Genomic DNA, 21,369 nt, shown 5'->3' with positions numbered 1-21,369 from the left:
GAAAGACCCTGCATTTATTAAAAGCTGTTTAAAAGATTATATTTATTTTTAAAGGTTAATACCTAGCTTCCAGTAATGAACTTTAGAACATGATATAATCCACCATGTAAACTATACTATGTGATCATTGCAACAAGAGTGTAAAAAAGACATTTAAAAGGAGGCATTTAGAGCATTTTAAACCTGATCCTTTCTAAGATCTGCTCATAGGACAGACAGTATCTGTCTCTCTAAGTCCTGGCTAAGGCACTAGAAGTGGTTATGCAGCCAGCTTCTATCAGAGACCCTGTAGACTTCTGAAGATGACAGTGCACTGTGCAGTGGGAAGAGGATGCCCCAAGGACCCTCCAGTACAGCTCCATCCTGCAGTCTCCTCTGCTGTCACTGATGGAGAGCAGCTCCTGCACACCTGCATGCAGGCGTGGCAGGCAGCAGGCAGTGGGGCAGCACAGCACAGCCACACTGCCTGTGGACACAGCTGCAGCAGTGTGCCTCCTTCCAGGGCATGTGGCACTTCTGGCTCTTGCAGTCAATAAAGTGGTGCAAGGGGAAACTTCCAAGAGCCACTCCAAGTTTAAAATGCTTCACTGCAGCCTCAGCAATGCTAGATCTCTGAATGATGAGTACCAGCCATGGTGCAATCTTTCATGCCCAAGACATCACCAAAGGGAATTCACAGCCCCTCTGTGCAGCCACTCATCTCTGACTAACATAACTCTGTGTCTCTCCACGATGTGCTGGTGCTGATGCACAAAGAAATGCACACCTGGACACAAGTGCCTGACAGCTGGGAGGAGGATGGAGCCAAGGATGGAGCAGTACCATGGGACCAACTGTGGAGATTTAAGTTCCAGGGGCAGAGTGGTCCCAAGGGATCAAGGAGGGGGATTTTAACATTATGAACTCTTTTCGAACAGGCCTGCTTCTCACGACTATCACTCATAAAGTGCTCTGAATTGATTCTATATAAAGCTAACTTAATTTAAATGGTTTTAAACCCCTAAAACTATTTCTAGCTTTCTGTGAATCTTAAGCCTTTACCAGAAATGAGGCCATCAGTCTACCCTCCCCTGGCAGCACGACCACATTTCACTGGGCTGTCTTGCTCAGAGCTGTGGGTTGAAGCTGCCCATTTCCCCTAGGGTGACACTGGACCAGCAGGACCTCACATGGTGCAGATAATGGGGCCAAAAGCTAAGGAGTGTGGCAAAGGCATTGAAGTCCAAACCCTGCAGAATTAGGCCACTGCAGAGCTGTGTAGGGAATGTCTGTCCCTGTTGCCAGCATGCAAGTGGAAGGTGTTGGGCACTCAGTAGCTCATCCTGCATGAGGTGCAGGCACTGCCACAGACTATGTGCCCCACAGAAAGCACTTTTAAGAAAGTCAGCAATGTGGAAAAATTTTCTGATGACTGTTCTGGATTCTGGCAGCTTCTGTTCTATTTTGAGATCCTATCTTCACACACACTCTTCTGAGACCCAGCACTGGAAAACACCAGTATACTTTTCTAATTGTTCCAGCAGGTGATCTCATTATTATAGTATCTATTTATCACTAACTTTGCTAGCTACTAACATAGTTCCTCCCACACAAACAACTAAGCAAAATGCCTCTTCTCTCTACTTAGAACAGAATCAGGAGGGAGTTCTCCTGCAAAGAGAGAACTCTCATCTATACCCATAGGATCAGCTTTCCCATTTTCTTTGACTTTTCTCCTCTTCCAAACCTTTACTGTGTGGCCTCCAAATGCTCAGTTAAGCAGGACAGGCAGGACAGCCCTCCCACCATCTGCTCCCTCACACTTTGCCTGAAGAACAACAGGATGGAGCCAAACACCACTTCCCCATTCCACCAGGGAATCACTCTCCCCTCACAAGCAGCAGGAGCAGTGCTATGAAGTCTCTACCCTTCACAGCAAGGTTTGATTAGCAGCACAACCTTAATAAGCAGAGACAACAGTGTCATCCTCTGGTCATCATCCCCTTGGTCATCACAAAACGCCACAAGCCCTGCAAACCTCCCTGCAAAGGCAGCTATGAGGCTGGCAACATCACTCACTTCCATGGTGTATGGGAGGTGATTAGTTCTTCTACATCAGTTGTGTATAAACAAGAGTATGGTGCAGATAATTCCCTGGACAAGGAGCCTAAGCCATGCTCTGAGTTGCTGTGGAGCTGTCACCATCTGTGAAGGGCACATGGCCTGTTCATGCCCTCTCCTGCTCTGTGCTGACTGGGAAAGAAGCCCTAGGAAATGGTGGCAGGAAGCCTGTGATGCCCAGAGAGTATCTTGCTGGATGATCATCTTCTCTTTGGGCTCAAATTATCCTCAGGTCTCTGCAGAGTGCAGTACTTTCCCAGCCTAGGAACCAGCAGCTGGTTTCCCATAGCAGTCCAGAATCCAAGCAGAGATATCAAAATGTCTGGGGGAGTTCACCACAGCTCACCTGGCCCAAGCACTCCCAGCTGGGCCAACACAGGTATCTGCTGTTCAGTTTTAGAGCAGCTCACACACAGCAGCCTCATGGCTTGGGAGTGGCTCTGGAGGGGGACTGTCACCTGGGCTCAGGAGCTGACACAGGTGCTGCAGTGCAGCAGCTGCAGCTGTCCCAGATCCAGCCTGGAGAGCTCCCTCCTCCCCTCCTGGACCAGCCAGGCCGTGCTCCACACCAGAGGCACTCCACACTGCCAGGTGTGGCAAGGAAGGGATGACACAAAGGTTTTCCCAGCTGCTAGTGCCTTGTGAGAGCTCCCAGTAGGCTCACTGGGAATCAGAGTTTGCTGAAACAGTAATAGCATGAAAATATTTCTATTTTTATGAAAGTGTGACAAAACCATTTCCAGGGTTGTATTCCCTATTTTATGTGGAAAAGCCACTTTTAAAAACCAGGATATAATATTTAACTATGCTGTAGACTGGCAGGTCCCACCCTTTGCACTTAGAAAGAGATGTTTAAACTGTTAGAGAGCATTATTTGGTATTTAGCCAAGGCCAGCAATTACAGGTATCTCTGCCATATCCAAGATGTGAGCCCCTGCAGATGCACCCAGAGGGATGGGAAGCAAGGAGGCAGCAGCTCTCCCAAGCCCCTGTGAATCTACACAGGCTCTGACTAACAGGGTGCAGGAGCAGCGGCACTGTGGTAGCTTCCAGCCTTGCACAGCCAGACTTTCTCCACAACAGTATTTCTATTTCTCCACACTGTTAACTCAGCACCACTCCCTTGCTTCAAAACCTTTTTCTCTTTCTTTGTTTTTCAGTATCTTTCCTCACTTCTTTTGTTGTCCAGTTTACTTCATCCAAAACACACCAGAAAGGATCCTCCCAATTCTATCCTTCCTTCTCTAGAATGAACAGTTCCACCTGGAGACCTTCACTAGCACTTGCTGTCCTGTGACTGCTTTAGAGGGCTCACATCTCTTCCTGCCCATTATCCTAACTGGCAACCTGCAGCCACTCCTGCTCCAGGCAGACTTGCAAGGGGAAAAGACGTGAAGGGAAAGAGCAGATGAGCCCAGGAGTAAGGGGACACATGGCTTTGGCACGTGTTACTGAAGGTCTTTGCAAGAGGACAAGCTCCCAAGGCGATGTGTTCTGCCCTGCTTTCAGTTTCAAGCCCGCTCAGCCAGAGGAAGGGGCTTTTCCTTGCAAACCATCGTCATTCTTGGGCTGGCTTCCAGTCCTGCTCGAGCCCCTTCCTTTGTTCGTCGGCAGCACTCAAATAGCAGCAGAACAATGGCCAAGCCCCGGTGTGTACACACAGCTCTTCCTGCCCCGCCGCGCACGTACGCGGGGCTGGGCCGGCCTGGCTCTGCCAGCACAGCCACCAAGCAGCTCCCACTGCCCTGCGGCCGCGCTGAAAGAGAGCAGGCTCCTTCTCGTGCTCACTCCTCTTGTCAGGAGAACAAGCAAGCCCTCAGGGCATGTAGGAGCACCCACCAAGAGCTGCACGGGGCTGAACCCACAGTAGAACCCAGGTGTGTAAGTGGTAGAAAAAATGGGTGCAGTTTTAAAACTGAAGAAAAGGAAGACCTTTTTCCCCCTTATTTTTCCCCTGTGCTAGAGCTAAGCTTTCCTAAGTCCATCAGAAAGGCCTTTCTCATACAGACCACATTAATAAAACATACTTTCCCACACTCTGCCGCTTCCCATTATCCCAGGACTCCCAGAGGCCTTTCTCCAGCAGAAGCTGAATGGATGTGTCACTGGACATGGACATCCAGAGAACGGAAACGTTACTAGGATGGGAGCAGGAAAGGATCACAGGAAGATGGTGTTAAGGGTTAGAGTCATGATTAGTTATCTGTCAAGACCAAAAGAAAGAGAAAGCAAAGCCATGGCATGATGCTGAAACTTACCCCCCTTCTGAAGTATGAAAAGTGGACAAACCCTGAAGGTCATGGTGGTAACCAGGACCTGCTTGCCTCCCTTGGCTCCCGTGGCTGCTTTCAGTGCTGCTTGAGCTGGTTTTCACCAGAGGTCTCTTGCTGAAGGCCCCAGCTCTGGATTCTGTTTCAATCCCGTTCAGTGCTGTTCTCTGAGCAGATCTGTCCCCCGCGATCTCGTGCCGGTATCCATCATACCTGCTCTCGTATGGAACAGGGGGATTTTTTGACAATTTGTATCCATGAGAAATCAGGAGGTCTTCGACACTGAACATGTTGTGCTGGTTTCACTCACAGCTGTGCCATCAGAAAGCTCCTCCCAGATGGACCCATCACTACAAAACACAACCAAGACCAAGCAGAAGGCCACGTTAGACAAGGAAAGATACCTTTGATCAGCCAGTAAACCACTGAAGCTAAAAGCCTCATCTCCTGTACTCAGTTTTTCACCCTCTTAATAAAATAGATGAAGCAAAGTACACGCAGATGCTGATGAATCATGTGGTGTCCTTCCCTAGACAATACACCTCCCTGCATTCAGCCAAGCAGCAGATGCTGTGCTGCTGCTGCTGACTCAGTCCCTTTCACTCAAGAATTCACTGGTGATTGCAGCTTTCAGATTTCACTAAGGCAATCTCAAAAACTTTGCACTGGAGGTAAGCCCACAACTTGAGCAGGCCCTTCCTTAGAAAACTATTTTTCTTCAGTCATGGAAAGGTGTGCTCTGTATTATGCTTTAAGCTGCTACAGGAGGAGGGGGTGGATTACAGAGCAATAAGCCTCTCCCTACAGCTCTGCATATTCCAATTAAAAAAATGTTCACATGAACAAGGACAAAATATGCATAAGAACAAAAATGAATTATGCAACCACATGAGAAACCCAGGTAATATCATGCAATACCCCAGCTACAGAGTCCTTTTTACAGATTATTTTCTTTTCTCCTTGCATTAGCCTGCTGCAATCCTCACCTAGAATAACACAAAAACTAATATTTCAAGCATGCTGTTTTTACAGCACACTTCCATTGTGTAACATGACTGGAAACAACACGTGATGCCCATGTGTATTGCATCTCAAGAATCTGCAAGACACAGGATGGAAGATTTTTTTTCCCCATGACAGCCCTCAATTCTGCACTGACTGAAGCAAAGATCCAGCAAACTGAAAACAGTCTCTACTATCTATATCACTCTTACAGCTTATAATGGCAATTAGAGAATGCCCATTCTTCCAGAGTTTTAAAATGTTTGGAAGGTAATGTTCTGTTATGAAGGTTGTAGCAAACAATGGACCCATCTTCATATATTCCTCCCTGTTTGAACTGTGTTACCAAAAGAAATTTTTAAAAGATGGATAAAAGGTAAAGCACACAGAAATAGATTTATGTAAAATATAAACCATAAGATTATTATCCCTGATTTAACACACCTAGTGAGTACTGCAAGTCCTTAGTAGTAGCAGGTCCACCTGAGGATCATGAACCCTGTACAGGCAGCTGCTTAAAAGGAGGCTGTCTCTGCAAAGATCATGACAAAAAAGTGCATTTTTTAAACTGGTCTCTACTGCTCTTCTTGGGCATGAAGGAAGAGAGAGGTCTGTTCACTACTGTTCAGGATTTACTTCAAGTGGAGCAACTACTGAGATGGTTGTTGCATGTTTGTTAGTACTAAATCTCTCAGCTACACATACACAGAGGTGGATGGCTTGGCATGCTATATAAACCAGTTTCTGTGCTGCAGCACCCTATGTGTTATGGCCACCTTTTGCCTATCCAGTGCCCCATCCATTTTCTGTCCTGCCTTGACTCCAGGCTGCTGTGCCAGCTGTGGAGCCAGTCTGGCCAGCTGCTCTGGTGTGCAGCCCCCAGGCATCCAGGGACCCTCCAGCTGCCTCCACCTGCACTGCCCACAGTGGCCATGACACTTGCCTGAGGAGAGCTCACAGTGTAGAAAAACAGGCATGATTTCTATGCCACAATTTATCCTGCAACACCACAAAAGTGGATTTCCAGCCTGAGAGCCTCCTGAACGCCTAAACCGGTTTGTCCCTAGAGCTTAATGAATCTCCTCCCTCTTCACACATGTAACACTACACATCCTTTAAAAACACAGAAATAAAGTTCTGTGCTGAAGATATTAGCCCCTGATAGAACAGAACTCCAAATTCCCAGTAAGAGCTCTGAGTCGGTGAGCCAGCAGACAGCAGGGAGGAGAGGGACCCTTCCCTCATGGAAGGAAGGGAAGGCTTTGTGGGTTATTTTTGAATGCTGACCTAAAAAGCTGATTTTCCATCCACCCCCTGCCCAGACTGTGCAAGGAGCCAGGTATGAGCAGAGCAAAGGGAACAGCTGGCTGCTAGAACTGCTCAGCTTCTAACAGGAGAAAGATCCAATGCGACTACCATAACAGCAGAAAGCCCATCGAAGCGCTCACAGGTGCAAGGAAGAAATGTGCTTTTCCTGCTATTATCAGGCTGGCTTGGAGAAGAGTTTAACCCTCTCTCTGCCACCCACTGCAGCCATCAGAGAGGCAAAGGTGCGTGGGTGAGAAACCTCCAGCCCATGGGCTTTACTCTGATCCTTCTTTTGGCACCAGTGGTGAGGAGCAACAAGTGGAAGTGTGCCATGAGGAACTGGTACAACTGTCTCTACCTGCTCTGCAAACTCACCATGTGCACAAGGGGAAACCCCATGGTGTTATGTGTGGTGGGAGAAGGATGCTATCATTATGCCCATCACAACTCTAATAGGAACAACTGAGGGGGAGAATCCTGCTCCATGCTCATGGCACAAGCTCCAAGGAGCCAGCAGCAATGGTGGCAGATGGCCACTAGTCAGGACATTGTCAGGACACAGCCTCAAAGGGCAGTGCAGAGGTCGTGGGGAAGTAGCATCTCCTGCCCTGGACCTGAACAGGGGCAGGGAAGCTGAAAGTCCTGCCTGATCAAAGCTTGCAGGACATCAACCATGTCAGCACCCATCATCTGCAAGGCTGCTGGCCAGCTTTCTAAATCTGGCTAGAGTTCTGGGACACTCATCCCACCCTCCCTTAAATAAATAAACCTAAAAAAAAAAAAAAAAAAAATCAAAGTAATTGGATTGGCAGGAGTAACAAAACCATTGCCATGTAAATAATCTGTCAGACTGGACTGCAGAGTAAAGGCTGTGCAGAGCTTCTAACTTGAGGGAAGATCAACGGTGCTGCAAAACAGTTTGTTTTTTCAGCACTCATTTGTTTTGTTTGCAATGACATCAGTGCTTTCTGATAGGGTTTGCTTCCTGAGGATGCCTGCTATCTTGCCAGTGTTTCCGACTTGTCCCCGGTACAACTCCGCACTACCCTGGAAACAGGGGCCAAGCTTTTCTCTGGAAACTTCTCAACAGCACTGTCAGATGCAGAGAAACAGGCGTGAACAGCGGAAATCAGCATCAGCCCCATGTAGACAGACACAATGGAGACCCAGAGCCTGGGCAAGCAGGACACAATGGGATCAGCAGATGGAAACGTCATCAGAGCACCTCAGCTTGGGGTGCTCTGCTCACGAGCACACATCTCACCTCCGGCCTGAGGAAAGCCCAAAGCTCTCCTGAAAAACACTGAAGAAATTTGGTGCTAGTTTCCTCTGAGCTGCTTCTGGAACTCATTCTCAGTGGGGGAAACACATTGTTCTCTATTTATGATCTGCCTTTGTCTATAGCTTTTTTCAGTGGCAGGGGTTCCCAAGCCTTGTTGTTTTGGGGGGGCACCACCACCATCTGTATGATGACCAGTACCAGAGAGGATGAATGCCAGCACTTGCAGCAGTGGCAGAAGCAGGTCCTACCTCCATGCTCTGAAATGACTTGCATGGCATTGATGATCCCTTCATGGTGCTCTGAGCAGCCCCTTGGCAGGCTCCTTCCTTTAGCCCAAGTTCCAGAGAGTGTCCTGGCACATACTGGGTGGGAGACCAGAAATGACAGAGGATTTGGTTCTGGCTGCCCTCTGTAACACCTCTCCTGCCCTCCACTATTTGAAATGTAGGGGAGGTGGTAACCCTTTAACTGGCTGAATACAACCCCTGAAGTCCTTCCTGGGCATGATTTTCCCTGCCCACCTCTGCAGAACTATTTATAACCATAATGTAAATCATTTTGTACAACTTTCAAGAAAAGAAAACATCGAAGGAACATGATTCAAACTGCAAAATGAAGCACACAACATCAAGAATTGCCAAAATCAAGGCGCCCTGCATGGACACACAATTTGCCGCAGTTTCTAATTACATGACTTGAGGCTACTGAATTCTGCAGGACTCTGGCCTCAATTGGTGTGCAGGCTAGGTGATGGTAGCTCTTCCTGGGCTGTATCTACAGCAGCTATTCAAACACTGCTCTGAAGATATAGTTACTAACAGATATTTGAATTACAAAGTGTATTATCTAGATGGGTCACACATTAAACTAGCTTATCTTCACTCATGTCTGGGTGACATTATTCCCATTTCATATCAGACATGTGCCAGACAGAATATTTATGCAGACAGACTAAAGTGAAAACAGCCCTCTCCACTCTAGGCACCCAGTCTGAAGTGCTTACAACCTGATTTTTTGAGGGACTCAGCTTTAAAAGTGAACTAGGTACATTCAAAGCAACTGCTGCAAGAATCTAGTGCCTCTGCAAATGAACCTAAGTGTGGCAAATAGCTGTTCCCATCCTTCCTCCTGCACCCCTCACAGCTTCTTCTGGCCAGTCCTCAGTTGGTATCCATCACCCCAATTTCTCCCTTCCCCTCCTGATGAACACCTACTCTCCTGTCTACACTTCCAGCAGAAGCACCTCTGTGCCTGCTCTCTGCTCCCAGACTTGAGACCCCATCTCACCTATACCTGGAGGAAGCAGGAGCTGTCATTACAGGGATGATGCCACTCCAGCAGCACAGCCCTGGGCTGGGATTACACAGGCATGCTCTGCTGGCACATCCCTGGAGCAGAGAGGGAATGAGCACAGGGCTGGGTCACCAGTGGGCTGCTCAGCACCAGAGGCTGGGGTGTGCTGATGGATGGGGAGAAAAGTCTTCAGAAAATGGAATAACTCAAAACAGAGATGAGTATGCCAAGAACATGCACAGATGTCTCCAAGCCTTGTCACCATCGATCATGTTCCTGAGCATGATGGCACCACAGCTCTCAATCAAAAAGCTGGAGGATTTATTTTCTTTCCCTTTTCTAATGTGGGCAAAACGACATTCTTTCTCTCCTTCCCCCTAGTTCTTCTTGGAAATGGTTGGTTTAGCTGACAGTATTAAAATAAACCTAGCCTGAGAGAGAGACACAACCTGAAAGTCTCAGATCAAGTGATAAAAGCCTGACAGACTAGAGCAATGGAAAACAGGTTCTTATGGTTTTAATACTAGATGGTGCTACTTGTTCCATCTAAATATAACCCTGAGCTACATCCCAGGAGAATATCTAAGGCTTTGGACATTTTAATTGCTCCTGTTTTCTCACTCTGGCTTTGCATGTGTGCGTATAAAACAGCCTATCAAAAGCACATTAAACAAGGCTTTTACCTTGCTAATTTCATCTTTTGCAGGACAATAAAGTCAGATAACCAGCAGGCTGCAGTGGTGCTGTGCAGGCAGCCACCCCAGAATGCCATGCCCCTGCCCTCTGCTATGGAAACAATCAGCACCACATCCACTCTCTTGTAGACACACGCTCCATCGGGAAAGATAACATTAGTGTGTTTGAAGAGCCTTCCACAATAATGTTCTCTATCAAATGTTAGCTATTCATGCAAAGATACATGGGAGAAAGAGATGGGAGAACATTAATGCAAGTTGGATGTATCCAACTCAGTGGGGCTTAGGAGTAAGGAAAGAGTAGGGAACTAATCAGGGCTGCCTCCAAGCCATGAGTAAATACTTTCTAGAAATTCTCAAAGGAAGAGTGAAGGGCAAATATATTATCTAACTTCAAACAAAAGGGAGAAGGAGACAGATCTGGGGTATCATAGACCAAACAGCCTTGCTTTGATATCAAATCAGACAAATTATCATTCAATTCCCTTGTAAATACTTATAACAAGTGGTGATTTATCGTGGAGCAGGAGGGAGCAAGTGTGTGATCCAAGAAGTTTCCATCTCCCTGCTTGCCGCCTTGTACTGCAGCTGCATCCACTCCCACATGATAAAGCCATGAGAAAACAGAAAATACAGACTTGTCAAGAACAAATTAAGCCTAATCTATTTAATTTTCTTCTTTGACAGAGCTGGGAGCATAGTGACTAGGGAGGAAAAAACAGTAGAAGTCACACATTGGAATGAGGAAAGCTTTGATGAATGCATGTGATAGTCCTATATGCAAACCAGGTGAATACAATTGAGGTATAATTTACTGTGGGCAGGCATACAAATGCTTCAAATCTGTACTCAAGGAACAGTTGCAAGTCCAATGTCAACCTGAAAAGATACACAAGGGCTGTGCCTGGGGTCTTGTTCTATTCGGTATTTCCATTAATGACTTGTAAATTAGGAGGAAGATTACAATTACAAATCTCTGGGGAATGCTGTAAGCATTTTCAGGGATTAAAATTAGAATAAAATCTTAATAAATCAAAGACTCAGTCTGAAATGAATGATTGAGATTCAATGCAGGCAGGTGTAAAAAAACATGTTGAAGAAGAAGGATGTCATGCAAAACAAAATGGAGCAGTACAGAAAAGAGTCTCTGGGGCTAGAGTCACAAAGAGGGAAGACATAATTTGATCCAGTGATCTTAGAAACCTTTCCCAAGTTCAACAATTCTGTGGTTTCAGGATAAGAGCAGTATAGGGCTTGGTACACACAAGTTCTTTGAGACACATCAAGAGGAGCATCACACATCAGGCTCTTTACTCCTCTCAGCCCTCTACCCAGTTTGGGTCCCACCTCAAGCAAGATGCTCACAGCAATGATAAAAAACTGAGCCAAGTGTGACCCCTACAGAAGAGGGTACAAGAAGTGGGCTTGTTTATTTTGAAGAAAAGTGTGGAAGAATGAGGGTGAGAGAACAAGAGATGATGACAAGTTTTAAATATGTCAGGCTGCTAAAAGGCTGTGATAACCTTGTCCTGCTCCCTGCAGATGTGGATAACCAAAGGGACTGACTCAGGAGGCAGCAAGGGTGATTTAGATTAGATATTAAGAGGAACTGTCTAGCCATAATGATAGTTATCCTCTGTTGATGCTGGCAGGCTGTGAATCAATACAGGTTTTCAAGAACAGACAGAATGAACATCTATCAGAAGTGGTGCAGATGAAGCAGTCCTGCCTCAGAAATACGGGATGTGGGATAGAAGTGAAACTTTTTAATATTCTTCCTCTACCTTTCCCTCCCCAAAATTACTGTTTTGTTGGCATGCTCCACACATTTCCAAGAAAATCAAAACTCTTTTGTCCAAATCTCTGTGTTACAAATGGCCACTCACCTCAAACACAATGTGACCTTTCCCTCTATCCCCAGCCCTCCTTTCCTGACATCTCTGCATTGCAGGAAGAGTGAGGGGGGCTAAGGGGAAGCAGGTCTGGCACAGGGGTAGAAAAAGAAACTTTGCTTCTCCTTCAGGGATGGGAGGGACAGGGAGGCTGAGACACACTGTGGGCTGAAGGCTCCTGAGCAGAGAAGAGGCAGCAGATGAGAGGAGGCACAGAATGGGGTCCTGACCAAAGGACTCTTATCAGATCATGGATATGCACCAGGCAAAGCTTCGAGAAAGTTCCCATTGCAGTCCATGCTGCTCTGAAGGCTTCAAAGCCACCAGTGCTACATGCATAATCATCTCTGCAGACTACACGAGGAAGATGTGCCAAAGCCATTGCTGGAAGATAAACCAACTTTATGTTGGCTCTGCATGTCTTCCCAGGCCAGTCCCTCCCATTCACCTCAAAGAAATTAAAAAGAAATACGTGAATTTTTGTGTTCAACTCTCATTACCTGCAGGCAGGAGAGTTCACGTTTTTTCCGTAACACAAAGATTCACAGACAGTGAAAATTACAGCTCACATCCTCTTTGCATTCTTTGAGCAAAAAAGACCTCACTGAAATCCTGGAGGAACTGTGCCAGAGAACAATTTAATGATACAATATGTCTCCAATAAAATTAGGAAGTGGGGAGGATGAGAGGAGCAATCTTAAAGAGTTTATTTAACTATGAGAAGGTAGTTATTCCTGTCCTGTATCTGCAAACCCACCATGGCATGAGAGAGTGCACAGCATCTCCTGGGGCAGATCCCAACGAGTGACAGCTGCTCTGCAGGTGTTGCAGTTTGTTAGGAGGTTTCAGATACTGCTTTCTCACATTTGTCAAGAAAAAATGGTAGGGAAAGGGATTTTTATTTTTTTTTAAGTAATGTGAGTGTTTGAGTATTGGGTTCACACAATGCTGAAAAACATTCTGACTGTGCATGGATGGGAGATGGTATCTGAAATAGGTTTGATCTTTAAATTTGCCAGTCCAGGACCAATCCAGGCCTGACTGAGCATTGATAGGCTGCGGCTCTTAAGCATCCAAATAGATGTAAATGCATAACAGGGAGAGAGGATTTGTCCAAGCATGCACAGATACCATTGTTTGTATTAGCTGGTTTTCAAAATGTCAACAGCTTGCTTTCACTGATGATAGCACATTAGTCCACTGAAATTGGCCCAGATTTTTTTCAGAGAAGGAGCAATTGTTAGAGAGGACTCACTGATACTCTGGGCTCCAGATATAACCAGTCCTTACACCAATTGGCAGCATATGGTGTATTTCCTCAAATGACAGCTTTTGTCTGTCACAACAGGAGAGCAAAATAGTACATTTATTACACAAAGCATAATTAGTCAATTCTTTGCCACCCAAAAAGGAACTGCAGAAGAGGATATTTTTTAGGACTCAGATGAACATTTCCATGCTGTTTACAGTTTTGTATGGAGCAGTCCACTCTGTTGGAACAAAGCACAGGGAATCACATTTGTTGCTCACATCTTAAAACCAAGATATTACAGGCTAATCATCCCACCTAAAATATCTATGGACAAAGTCCTAATAAGCTACTCCCACATTAGGACTTCAGAAATAAGTATTATTTTTTGTATTTTTTTAATAGAAAAGCTTTCCATCTGCACAAGACAAAAGAAAAGAAAAAGGAAACAAGGGTCTCAATAATAACTTTCTTTATTAAATCTTTCAAAGCAGAAATTTTTAATAAGGGATCTATCACATGGCTGAACTTCTTTGAGGTGACAGTGACATGACTTATAGAGCCTGGGTTCTGTGATCAAAAGGATTACACACATTAGCATCCTACTAATCACAGCAGGACAGGCCAGCCCATCAGGCCAGGACTCAAGGAGGAGGGATCCATAAACAAACACTTTCTCCTGCTCACAAATGTGGCTAGGAGCAGAAGCCTTCCAAGGTTGGTGTGGTCTTCTCTTCTTTCAAAGAGATAAGGATTGTGTGTTCTGGAGTAAATAAATTCCCAGCATAGCCTTACACATCTGTTTGTTTACTCATTTTGGACACTGCCATCCTCTCCTGTGTGTTATCCCTTGTATATTACCCTTGTACATATAATCAAATGCCCTCTCTTCCTGACTGACCCTCTGCTTCTTCCTGTATTACAGATGCCTTTGATCTTTCCTCCTTGGATCTGTGTGTCCTGACTGGTAGTCTCAGCAGGATTTCCCCCCGACCCCTTGCTCTACCAGAAAATAAATGCCTAAGTAGCATTTTTATGCATTAGCATAAAAAAAAAACAAAACCAAACTAGACAGATGCCCAAGAAGGCTACACACAATCAATGCTGTGCTGCTGAGGAGCTGTGTGTGCTGGGCAGGGCTGCCCACCAGCAAGGCAAGCCCAGGCTGGTGAAGGATGGCCCACTCCCTGAGCATAGATAAGCCCTGGACCAGCAAGGTGAGCAGTTATCATCACAAGGGAGATGGGTCACCCTGCAATTTCAGAAACAGCTATTCATTCTCCCCCCTTCATCAGCTGCAGGGTGCTATGGGCATTTTCAAAAAGCAGAACCCAACCTTTATCTTTTTTTTCCTTTTTTTATCTATCTCTGATTTTTTCCCTTGCCTCACCATTTGAGACAGTCCAAGTTATGGCTGACAAATTCCATTAATATCCTAACTGTAATACTCTTGGGCAAAGAGGCTCCTGCAGCTTTTTGCTCCCTGCAGGCACTGCCAGTACCAGAAGAACTGAGGGTTATTTCTAGGTAGATGTGAAAAGAAGCCATCAGTTCACATGGAGACCTTAACAATCGTATCAGGACTGCTGAAAGGCTGAGCAGCCCCTTCCCTGACAGCTGGAACTGGTGAGTAAGTTTCCCCAGCAAACCCAAGTCCACTGGCTCTTGCAACAAAGCACAATAGCAAGGTTGCAGAAAGCAAGATAACCCTTCCACCCAAGGATTAGAAAACAACATCTGTTAAAAAACAAATAAACTGGTGTAATGGCTTCAGCAAGAGACCCAGAGGATTTTAGAGATGCAGCCTGTGGCTTGGTCAACACATTGTGAACGGCAAATTACAAGAGAACAATTGTTTCATACCAAGCTCTCCCACCCCTGAACTCCCACAAGGTTAATTAGGATGGCCTCTGGCCAAATTAATTAGAGGAGAAGATTGGGCAGGACTTTGCTATGCACTCGCAACTAGTTCCAAGGTGACCAAGAAGTTCAGAAATGCCTCACCTTCCAAGTAGAGCTTGCTTGGCAAAAAATAAGCTCACATGTGCCATGTCATTCTTCTGACAATCAGGAGAAACACTTAAAAGTAATGTTTCCCTAACAGCTAACATAGAAGAACTTTCTGCATCCTTCCCACTGAACAATATGCCCTTGTTTATTTTCTGTGTGCTTTTTAGGTCATAAGAGGCCAATGAAGTTATGCATCTAAAGAACAATATAGTACTGTAATATGCCAGTTGGTACACACAGCCTGGCAGACCCTGAAAGATCTGTCTTTTCCAAGAGCTGGCAAATGCATGTGGCAGCGTGGAGAAATACTGAACATCAGCATAGGAAGAGAGGATGCAGAAGAGCCCAGCCTGTGAAATGACAGACTAAATTGGTATTTTAGTTGGTATTCTAATGTGCCCTGGTGGTACAGCTTAGAGATGACCCTGCCTTGAGGGGCACAGCCATGCCCAGCTTCTCTACCCCACAGCCTCAACTTCCTCCTGCAGCCCAAAGCATCCTCGGAAAAGGGAACAGCTGTCAGGACCACAGAGTTTCCTCCAAGTGGTACCATGGTGAGTGGTAGAAGGGCACAGCATAGCAGGGTAGGGCAGATCTAGCCTCTGTGATTACAAACCAAGTGCTGGCACAAATTAAGGCCCTGGCAGTGGCTGCATCTCTGATCTGTAGAGCCCTTCTCTGTCATTAATCTGATACTGTTTAGTTTGAAGCCGGAAGGTTGCTATTTTCCATGTGTCTGTTACCCACAAAGAGCAACAGCCGTTCTGGGCAGAATCGGAACTTCTGAAGTAACAATGAGAAACTGCTCCAGCTCACGCAAAGAAGTGCAGTTGAATACTTTTCAGCAGGACACAATTCTCATTGTCACTAGCCAAGATTTAATGTCTCGACTCTGTGAATCAGACTGACTACTTAGAACAGTTACATCGTGTGTTCCCTTAAAGACATGGGCTGGAGTAACTTAACGTGTAGAGTCCATGCTAATAAAAAGCCATTATTCTTAACACTTGACCAAAAGAAAAAAAAAAAAAGGGAAAAGAAAAAGAGAAAAGAACCCAAACAACCACTCATCCTAAATAGATGCAAGAGTCCTTTGGCACAGATCCAGTGGCAGACTAAGGCCATGATTTGCAATTCTGAGGCAATTATGAAATGACATAACAGCACAGATCTCCATCTGACAGAACAGCTGGGGTTTTGTCTCCTTTGCGACAGGACATGGTTTAAAACAACCACCAGAAAGTAAAATAACCCAAAGAGCCATTTGACTACTGTGTAAATATCGGAGTGCAGACGAACACCAAGAGGGACGGCACTCGGTGTTTCAGACCCCGGTGCCACATCCCCTCGGGTGGGTGAGAGCCGGCACCGGGCGGCAGCCGGAGCCCCGGTCCGGGACCGAGCACAGCGGGCGGAGCGGCGGCAGCGAGCGGCACCCACCAACTTCCCCGGGACCTGCCGGGACTGGGCTCGGGGCAGAGGGGAACGAGCAGGTGCCGAGGATGGGAGCCCGAGGGATGTGCCCAGCGCCGCGATCGCTCCGGGACGCTCGGAGAGCCCTGCCCTGCCCTCCCTCCCGCAGCTCCCGGCCGCGCACTCACCGCTCGGACCGCAGGACCGGGACCGGGACCGGGATCGGGAGCGGGAGCGGGATCGGCGCCGCGGCTGCGGGAGGCGCCGGCCCGCGGCGGGCGGGGCTGCAGGGACGGAGGGAGGGATGAGGGAGGGATGAGGGAGGGATGGAGGGAGGGAAGGATGGAGGGAGGGACGGGCCCGGGCCGCCCGTCCCCCCGCGCCCCGGCCCGCCGCGCTCCGCGGGACGCAGGGCGCGCTCCGGGAAGTTGGGATGCAGCTCCTGCCTCGCTCCCTCCCACAGCTGAGCACAGCTCATGGCTCGGCTGAGAGGGGCGGCGTCAGCCTTCTCAGCACAAGGGAGCACGGGTCTGTCAAGGATGGGGAGGGACACGAGCAGACCTTTCCAAAATTTGCTGTTCCTGCCGGCACCCGGCCCTGCACCCAAAGGGTTTATCACCAGCCTGGTTTCCAAGCGTTTTGGAAGCATTGCTGGTTGCTCGCTTCCCCACCTCTCCCCTCCCGATTATCTAGAAACAGGTGAATAATTTGCAAATCTCTTTTGGTTTAATGACACTCTCAAAAAAAAAGTATGTTTGTGAATCATTTACTTTAGTAATTGGCTGCGCCCATCAGCTGCTCTCCCCGTCTTAATTGACTTTTACCCCAGGCTATCAAAGCGCTTTTACACATGTTCATAAATTGAATCCTATTCAATATGTGCTGTAGTTAATAGTGAGGAAACAAGGGCAGTAAAGTTACGTGATGAGTCCAAGGTCACGGCAGAAGCCTGCAGGAGAGCCCAGAACCGAACACAGGTTTCCTGGTGGCCCGGTTTCACAGGGCTCTGGGACTAATCGTCATTGACCTGCTTTTCTGTGTGCATCTCCTTTTGTCTTCAGCAGTGGTGAGAGCCTGCAGCTGCTGACACACCGTGCAGCCACCAAGGACAATGCCACCAGCAGCAGGGGGACCTTGAGCAAGACCCCTTGCACCCTGCCTCTGTATAGTACATGCAAAGTTCTTTGTGGCTTTGCTGGTTGGGAAACCCCTGTATTTTCTCATGGTAAAGCCTGGTAGCTGACACAGTAGTCAATCAATCAGAAGAAAGTTTAGGTTTTGCCACAGAGCAGCTTCATGTGGGTGTGACAATAGCAAGGGTGTCCATCAAGGAAGCTATGCTGCCAGAACTTACAGGGTTTTTTTATTTAAATATCTCGACTCTGACAGGCAAATTTGGAGTTCTGGGTTTTTTAAATACTTGTCTCCTCTGTGTTGTAAGAAAAAATTTCCAGAATGATTTTCTTTTCAGCATGGCTGCAGCTCTGAGCTGTTTGTTCTCCTCAGTTGTAGGAGACAGTCCTGTTTATATCCCTTCTTCCCAAGACAAAGCTTTTGCTCTGGTGGGGTAGTCATGGTGTGCCACACAGAGCAGGTCCTTGCTCCTGGAGTTCATGGCTCTCTGTTGGGAAAGCTGCTTTGGCCCTGGATTTAGGGGATAGAAAGAAGTGAGAGGGGGGAGAACAGGCTGGACCATTCCAGTGTCAAAGTGAAGGGACATCTTTTTGTCATCATGATGTCACAGCCTGTAAAGAGCATTAAGAAAGCACAGAGGACAGCAATCTCAGAGCTGCCTCTCTGCACCTGAGGCTAACTTTTGCTACATCTCTTCTGAGAACACTTTGTGGGCTGCAAATGGGGTTGCAGTCCTTGGAAAGAAGCACTCCTGCAGATTTGTCTGGAGTTCTGCAGTCAATGAAGATTTCCCCCAAGTAAAGTCAAAGGACCTTGAAGTTAAAAAAAACAGAGGAAAAGTTCCTATAAAAAGAAAACAGTGCCCATGCTCCTAGGCCTCCTGTTACAGAGAAAAACCTGAAAACGTGAGAGGAACGTGCTCCACAGTCAGACACTAGAAAGCAAAGATGATTTTTGAGACAATAGGAGGGATGCCTTGGGCTGGGTTCACAATTAACAACAAATGATGTCTGGCAGCCCCAATCCATGTCCAAGGCAGATTGCCCAGAGGGTTGTAACATGTGAAGCCATTAGTCTGTGATTTGGGAAGTCTGAGGGCTGAGCTTCCCATCCTCAGTGCAGCTTCCAGGGAGTCCCTTTGCTCCTGCAGCATCTTGCCCTCTGCCTGTTAGAGAACAAGCTCCTTGGAGATATTTCTTCTTGTTTTGTCTTTGCCCAGTGCTCAGATCAGTGGGGTTGTGGTCTCAGGTTGCTACTGCAGTGCCAGCTGTGACTGCCAGAAGGACAAAGATGAAGGGGAGCAGAGGAGGCAGGAAAGCAATTCTGCCTTTTGATGGTCAATGTGCAGAGCTGTTGGAGCATTGCTCCCCTGCAAAGCCCACAGTCCTGCAGCTGCCTGAGGAGATCTCCCTCTCCTGGCTCTTTCCAGAGAAGGGCACCACAGTCAGATATTCTTGAGGTTAGAGCTTCATCCTTAGAAAGGCTGAAAGAGCTAAATGTGACTGAGAGAGAAGCATACAAATGGAGTTTGTGGAAGAGAAAAGAGCACTAAAGCCATGTAGGACTCCTGAGATGGGTAAAAATCAGTGTGATGGGGCAGGGTGGCTCAGTGGGGCAACAGAGGAGAGAACCTTATTGTCCCCCTCCCTGCAAGGAGGAGGGCAAAGAAACCATGGATCAAAAGCTGATGGTGGCTGTGTGCACAAGGCTGGACAGGAGCACAGTGGGGCTGCATGAACCCAGCAAGCAGCAGAGCAGGCCATGTGTCACAGCAGGCAGGCTCAGATCAGGATCCTGTGGGACATGGCAGGGCAGGTCTGCGTGCCTGGGCAAGCAGGGAGCACCAGGACTTGGCTCCTCAGGACAGGAGGAGCAGCGCCTGCAAGTCTGGCCTGCAAGTGGCCATTATGGACAGAAATTGTGGAAAACAGAAACACACAAACATGAGCAAGACAGCCAGATGGGGAAAATACAGATGAATTAATTTACAGGGAAGGGAGAAGAAAAAACACAGAGAGTGCTGCACCAGCCAACTCTTCAGCAGCAGCCCTGCAGCGTGTCATCACTGCAACAAGTGAATGGGAAGTCAATGCAAGTTATTGCTGCTCTATGCCTTTATAATTCTCTCTGGCCTCAGAACCTCCCTGGTTTGGAACCCTCTGTTTGTGTTTTATGTCCCATCAGCAGTGCTGCTGCTCAGGGCCAGAACTTTCCTGCCATTCCTACAGAACTTGTCGTGGGCTTGGAGCCTCATTTCTGGAGGTGATCATTCATCAGTGCTTTTTATAGTGAAATCAAGCAGACTTTTTCATTATGTGGTGGGGTTTGAAGTGATTAGGTACATTAATTATTCCCCAAAAGACTGTAACAGGTCTTGTCTTAGATCCAGTTGCTGGGAAAATATTTAGGAACATATGCTGAAATCACCACATACCTGAAGTTTACCATAACTAACTAGGCACAGATGTGCTGTTAAACCCCTGGTTATTTTTTCCTCTTGTCCCTCCTATATGGCATGTTACAGCCATAAGATAATAAACTTACTTAGAACAGCTGCTTGTCAAAACCAAAATAGCTATTACTTTTTGCAAGAAAAAATTCACATTGCCCATCCTGACAGTAATCACTTGTTTATACAATTGGCACCTGTTCTTAGCTTGGAACAGAGAAACTTCAGATATTTTATTGCTACGTCAAGGGAAACACTAAGCATTGCTGTGGAGAAGGGAAGTTTTCATTTGCCAGTGCTCTGGTGCTTCTTTAGCTGTATTGTGACTTGGTTTCATATAAGGTATGGCACATGAAAGTGTGCTGGAAGGAGGAAAAAATGGGGGAAAAAAGCCAAAAATAAAAGACTAGTTAACACAGAGGAAGCTTACACCCATATCGTGTGAGTTGCTGAACATTGTGGAGGCTGACAAAAAGGCTGAGAGGTGTGGCACACAAATTACCCTGCAGAATTTAGCTGGCTTACATTTGGGAAAATTAGGTAGTGCTTCCAAAACTTTTGAAGTGCTAAATATTGTTAAAACAATCCTCAAAGCTCTTTCACTCAAGGACTTGGCTCAGGGTACTCAGAAAATAACTAATGAGTTTCTCATCATGACACCCAAGAGAGAGGGGAAGTTATCACAGTAATTACCCCTGCCACCCAGCTGAGGAACAGAAAAGCTAAGCCTTGTTTTTCAGGGGTGTTTGTTGACTGAAATATTTATACAGTCATTCAGCTGAGAAGGATCAGAAGCTCCAGCTGGCCCCTCAGCAAGGTGTTGAGGGGAGGAAGAGTCGCCCCTAAAGGTAGGGGAAGATAAAAGGAGAAAAGTTATGGAATAGCAAGGCATGTTGGTATTGGATCTATCCTACTTCTCTTAGTTTAAAATTTGAATGCTTTCTACTTCAGAGAAGACTAATTCCTGCATTCCCTTAATAATGTACTATAGATTTGACAGTACAAGCATTATGTACCAAGGTACAGAGTGGCACTGTCCAGATGTTGTGGCAGCTCCATCCATCTCCATCAGGCTCAGCTGGGACTGCCACACTGGCATTCCTGCAAGAGGTGTGAGCTTCACTTGCTAAGGAGGGAAGACTCACACACTGAGAAGTGAGACATGCAGCTGGGAAAAGGTCTTTTTCCAAGTACAGGTTTTAGCTTGATTTCTGTAATAAGGAGAAATTAGTAGGAGCTGTGGATTCCATTAACATCATTGTGTGACCAGTG

General features: G+C 46.7%; 1 protein-coding gene across 3 annotated transcripts in view; it reads right to left on the bottom strand.

The window, feature by feature from the left end:
• JCAD (junctional cadherin 5 associated) overlaps nucleotides 1-21,369 on the bottom strand; it is a 58,912-nt gene that overhangs the window by 11,439 nt on the left and 26,104 nt on the right. For 2 of the 3 annotated variants that reach the window (XM_056484079.1, XM_056484077.1), the window contains exons 1-2: nucleotides 16,703-16,955; nucleotides 4,359-4,720 (exon numbers count right to left, since the gene is read on the bottom strand). In XM_056484079.1, coding sequence (XP_056340054.1) covers nucleotides 4,359-4,660 — 302 coding nt within the window. In that variant the 5' untranslated portion in view covers nucleotides 4,661-4,720; nucleotides 16,703-16,955. Of the gene's footprint in view, nucleotides 1-4,358; nucleotides 4,721-16,702; nucleotides 16,956-21,369 lie in introns of those variants that run through there. The other variant, XM_056484078.1, reaches the window with a different exon arrangement.

This window comes from Oenanthe melanoleuca, chromosome 2, assembly GCF_029582105.1.
Source record: "Oenanthe melanoleuca isolate GR-GAL-2019-014 chromosome 2, OMel1.0, whole genome shotgun sequence".
In the NCBI taxonomy this organism is placed as follows: domain Eukaryota; kingdom Metazoa; phylum Chordata; class Aves; order Passeriformes; family Muscicapidae; genus Oenanthe; species Oenanthe melanoleuca.
This window is presented reverse-complemented; position numbering and strand designations above follow the sequence as displayed.